At 29.2% G+C, this 5,820-nt stretch overlaps 1 protein-coding gene across 1 annotated transcript; it reads right to left on the bottom strand.

Annotated features, from left to right (window-relative positions):
• Nucleotides 1–229: 229 nt before the first annotated feature.
• Nucleotides 230–760, bottom strand: LOC126704095 (uncharacterized). The gene has a single exon (XM_050403128.1). It carries the CDS (start codon nt 758–760, stop codon nt 230–232), a length of 531 nt encoding a protein of 176 aa, XP_050259085.1.
• Nucleotides 761–5,820: the final 5,060 nt, after the last annotated feature.

Genomic DNA, 5,820 nt, shown 5'->3' with positions numbered 1-5,820 from the left:
GAAAGATGGGATGATTAAAATATACAGATAAGTAACAAAAGTTGACGTTTGGTAATTGCGATCGGTACATGCTATTTCCTCACGTTGACGCAGCAGGTGACATAATATACTCCAAAATCATCGACCACAAAAATTTTCACAACCGTTCGAAAGTAGCAAGTTCTTATCTCAGTCGTACCTGTCAATTCGTAAGTCATGAAATAGTTGTGAAAATATTGTATTTTCGTGATCAAAGCTCGGATTTTCCAGCCCGAGTGAGATACCCGGGCAGTGGACTCGCACGTGGGGACCTGAGAGGAACTTCGTCGAGTTGCCTCCCGTTATTATCGTAATAAATAACGCCGGAGAAATCCAACGGCTGACACTTGTCTCCCATCAAGATCGACCGCTGCCAGACTCCGCCGTCACCCCAATCGTCCTCCTCCACCTCACGGTGCCTATCCTTGTTAGGCCCACCACCACCACCACCACCCATCTCTTCTTCTCCGACCTTTTTCCGATTCATAAACGTGATCGCTTTGTTGCTTAGCGTAGTTATGAGCTCCTTCGGTCGAGAAACTAAAGGAGTCGACGATCCCAACACCCCCAGCTGCTCGATTCTCCGGTTGAAACTGCCAGACTTGGGTTTGAGCTTGCGTGAGACTCGACCGGCTTTCTTGGCACATAGAGCCATGAAAGCTGATACGGATATGAACAAGCTGCCATGTGAAGATACCCTCGGCGTGCACGAGCCGCCGTGTTCTGGTGCTTTGAGAAACATGTTTTTGGTTTTGGTTATGGTTTTTGGGTCTGTGTGTGAGAGAAAATTGGGTACGAGGTTGTGGCTGTTGTGTCGTGTCGTGTCGTGTCTAATTGTTACATGTATACCTTAAGATTTCTTGTTTCTATTTTTCTCCTTGTGAGAATGGGAGTGTGTATATATATACACCATACAGGTGAGGAAACAGGTTTTGGTGACCGGTTATAGCCAGTAGACTCTTCGGTTGACTTCCTGTTATTTTGTTTTTGTTTTTAATTTTAGTCTGCTTTTTTTACATTAACTTTTATGTATTCATAGAAAATAGTAAATATAGTAATGCTCCTATTCTTGTTCCTTAAGAAAGAAAAAAAAAAAAAAAGGTAAAATATAATACTTGTTTGTTTGTAGAAAATTTCAAAAGGAAAAATATTAAATTATTACCACTTTTTTTATTATAAAGGATTTATATTAATAATATTGCTATATTTGGTATTGAAAATCTATTAACTTATATGAAAATATAATAAAAAAGTATTAAAATAAATAGAGATTGTGATCTTTTACTAAAAAAATTACTATAAAATTTAAAAGATTTATATGGTAGATTATAAAAGATTTATATATTAAAATTACTACCAATTTTACTATAAAAATATTTATATTGTAGATAAGAAAAAAGAAACGTATTAATAATATTACTAAAATTACTATAAAAAAATTATGTAGAGGCTGATATGAAAAATAACATTAAAAAGAATCAACAAAATTGCAAATTATAATCAACATCCAATTTCATTGTATTAATATAGTCCAAATTCATTATATTGTCAATCTATAGTATTACACGTAGTCCTTACTCTATCTATATATATATATATATATATATATATATATTTTTTTTATGAGTTTCAGTTAGTTCAACTCATAAAGTCTATTGTCTCAAATAAAATATCCAGGTTCAAATCCTACCTACCAAAAATCAATTAGTATCTTGACTGATTATAAAGAACAAAAAAATATATAGAGCGAATGTTATAGGTTAGAATTTTATTTTGTTTATATTTCTTTAAAAAACTAAAAAAGTATGTATATAAATCCTATAATTAGTGTATGGGCTAGTTTTTTATTATAAAAAAAATTGGTAGTTACAAAATTAGAAAGGGAATTGAACCCTAGTTATATATGCTAATAAAAGAGGGCAAACAATGTCGTTGATCTACAATGCTCTTGCCCTTAGGGTCAACCTTCTATACATGCATTTTATTTATTTATTTTTTTTATACAAGATAGAAATTCTACTCTAGCATAATCTAAGTGTATATGTGTGTGAAGCTCACCCCTAGAGACTTGAACCCCCGGCCCTTACTCCTCCACATCCCACAAGCACTTATACTTATAGAGTGATCATCACACCAAGAACGTATGATGATTTGTTTTAATTAATTAATTATAACTTTTTTTTAAAAAAGATAGTTAATTATAGCTATAAATTTTGTTGCTCGGTTGCATTTCCTAGTCTCCTCAGTATGCATTTTAATAAGTTAATTAATCTATTTTATTAAATTAAATGTGTGTGCAATTTTTAGCTCCGTTCTGCGGAACAATAAAAACTTATTAATGAAAGATATAATGTTTTAATATATTCCTCCATTCAATTGATTAACCAAATAAAACAAAAACAAAAAGTATTTATTATCTCATATTATCAAAAAAATATTTTTTAATTTTATTTATTTAAAATAGATTAAACACATACATACATACATGCATACATACAAATTATATATGACAATAAGATCTAACCATCAAATTATAGAAAAATTCATAATAGATAATAAAAATCTGAAAGTATTGATTTTAATATAAATAGTAAATATGGAACTAAAATAATTATGTAGATAAATTTATAGTCATATATTATGACTCAACTTTGCAAAACAAACAATTATATTAACGATTTGAAATTTAGTCAAGTTAAAGTATTTTTGTACAAATAAAATACAGGAAATATTAAATTCATGTTTTATACTTTTAAGTTCTAACTAGAGTGTTTCTCAAAAAAAAAATATATATATATAAATAAAGAAAGTTTATTTATTTTTAGATTATTTTAAATGGGAGTTTTATTTATTTTTAGAAAAGTTAAGAAATTATATTGATAAAGTGGAAACTGTAAATACAAGTCAAGGCCAAGTCACATCAACTCGGGCTAGGTGACCAGCAACAGCACAGCTATATTACTGTGATGGACCCAATAAAGAAAATCAGAGACATAGCATAATAAAAAAAAGAGTTGTGCATAATTGAACACAGTTTTATGCCGCAACTAGTCACATGGGAAGATGTAATTATTAAAAATGTACCTTTATATGGTTTATTGACAAGTTTTTATCAATTATAATTCACTATGTAGCGAATTATGACACAAAATTATATCCAATTATGTGATCCTAGCATAATTCATAAAAAATAGAGTATAAAATACAATATAGTACACCTAGTTTATAATAAACAAAATTTAATTAAAAATAGAAGTGTTTGGATTTCTTTTTTGAAAAATTCTGGTGCCACACCCAATTACACAATTTTGCCCATAACTCACTTATGTGGCAAGTTGTGGTTGGTATAGGAGTGATGATGAGTCTATGTGGGGACACCTCTCCACCAACCACAACTCGCCAAGTGGGTGAGACTTAGCGAGTTATGGACAAAGTTGCGTAGTTGGGTGTGCACCCAAATTTCTCTTCTTTTTTTAATGGATGTAGCTTTTCTCCCAACCAAAAAAAAAATAATAATAATAAAAAAAATAAAAAAAAAATAAAAAAGAAGAAGAAGAAGAATGGATGTAGCTTGGGCTACATTAATTTATGGTATTCTTACCTTATAAAATCAAAAAATTATTTACATTACATATTCTAACAAAAAACAATTAATATAATCAGGGACAAACCTAAGATTTTAAGTTAGGTAGGGCCTGTGTATAAAGAAAAAAAATCCAAATAGGCATTCATATAGTATTAAAAATTTATAAATACTCAAAATCTTTGTCTCTAAATACATTAAGATACAATCATTTATCAACAAAGACAAGCAAGAACAAAATAATATATTATATATATATATATATATATATATATTAATATTAGGCTAGCTATGATTTCTTTTTTTGCCTGAAGATACAACATTCACAATTGTGGTGCTAAAAATTTCAGCTTTTAGTACTTTCAAAAGCTACTCTATCTATTTTACCACCTCACTTTATAACACACCCAATATCAAATGTTTTTTTTTTTTTTATCACTTCATTTAAAATAATATAAACAACTCATTAAAATAATAAAGAAAGTGAGAGAATTTGAGTTTTTTAATTGAAAGAAAAGATATAATCTTAATAAAATATTATATTTTATTTTTAACAACTTGCTATAGTCAACTGGTATTTATACTAATTTACTATAATTGCAAAAAAATTATTTTTAACTTCTTCAATAGCACATGGTTTTTAGCTTCTTTGATGGTAAAATAGTTTTTTTTTTTTTTTTTTGCTAAAATAAAATCATCGTTGTGAATGATTTTATTGTTTTTGTTAAGTTTTTTGATTGGAAAGTTGCTATTTGGGTGAAGCTAGTTAGGCTTATTAAGGAGAAGAAAAGCCTAAGGTTTTGGAAGGGGACCCAATTATAAAAATAAAATATATGATAACTAAAAATAAATAAAAAAATTGGACCGGGGAGCCTAGCCCCCTTGGTGCCCACCTGGATTTGTCCCTTAATGTAATCATCTGAAAATGCTTTAAAAACGACTGCTCTCTCTGAGTTTTATTGCTATGGTTAATCTACATATTTGGTCATTCATTAGTTATTTTTTTACATCTGTGACCAAATCATTCTTTTACTTTAAAATATTTCACTTTAATCCCTATACTTTTAAATTTGTTTTAAAAAAAAATCTTTTCAATATCCTATGAATGAAAATTTTTGACAAACAAAATTCATGTCACATCATCAATCAAATGGTAGTAACAACCTTTTAAAAATATTTTAAAGTATAAAAATAAGATTTTAAAACCATAATCAAAGGTTGAGAGGTAAATATGTTTAACTACCAAGAACTTTATAATTCAATTGATACCTCATGGTGTTTCAAATTTTTAATAGAGATGTTCAAGAGTCAAATATTCCCACCTCTAATTATCAAATCATCAAAAAAAAAAAAAAAAAGAAGCAATTTAACCTATTGTGCAATTGCACATGTTTATGGTTAATAGTTGCTTGCTTGGAGAGATTTAATACTTGATTAGAAGACCAAAAAATGTCATTCAATAATTTTTTTTTGCAAAGATTCAATAATTGTATTAAGAGTACTTTTGTTTGTTTGTTTTTTTTTTTTTTATAATAGGATGGGTTGACTAGTAAGAAGATGTAAATTTAAAATCAATTTCACTTAACTCCATCTTTTTTCGCTACTTATATTTAGAAAGGAATCGTAATAATATAATATAATGAGTAGTAGTAGTAATTTGGCTTTTTCAAAAACATTTGATTAAAATGAACCGACATTTGTATCCGGTATATTGTTATTCATTGGAAATTTGGAGTGCTAAAATGCCAAGATTTAGATTTTGGTGGCTTTTGAAATCTAGGAAATTTTGATGATAATTTGGATCTCAACGGCCTGAAAAAATTACCCTGCTGATGTATAAGAAGGTCCTCATCAACAAAAGGTGACAAGTAAAAGCCTAAAAAGGCTAAAACTATAAACATTATGCTCATAATTATATAGTTAAATATATTAATACTAATAAGTTGGCCTTTCTAATAATTTGATTAAATATGATATAATGGAGACTAGGTCTTTGACTAGCGTAGATAAACTCCATTTAATTCATGGGTAATAGTACTGCAAAAGTTGTGGTGGGTAAGGGTTGACGGTAGTGAAGCACCGGTCATGATCTTTCACGTGTCGTGCACTCAGTGGTGGAAAACCCATATCAGCAAAGAAGTGATTGTTGAGTCAGCGGAGGGTGGCGTTAAAGTCTTTTCTCTCTCAAGCCAAATGGTAGATAATAGATTAGAAGCGAA

The sequence above is a fragment of the Quercus robur genome, chromosome 10 (assembly GCF_932294415.1).
Source record: "Quercus robur chromosome 10, dhQueRobu3.1, whole genome shotgun sequence".
Taxonomy (NCBI): Eukaryota; Viridiplantae; Streptophyta; class Magnoliopsida; order Fagales; family Fagaceae; genus Quercus; species Quercus robur.
This window is presented reverse-complemented; position numbering and strand designations above follow the sequence as displayed.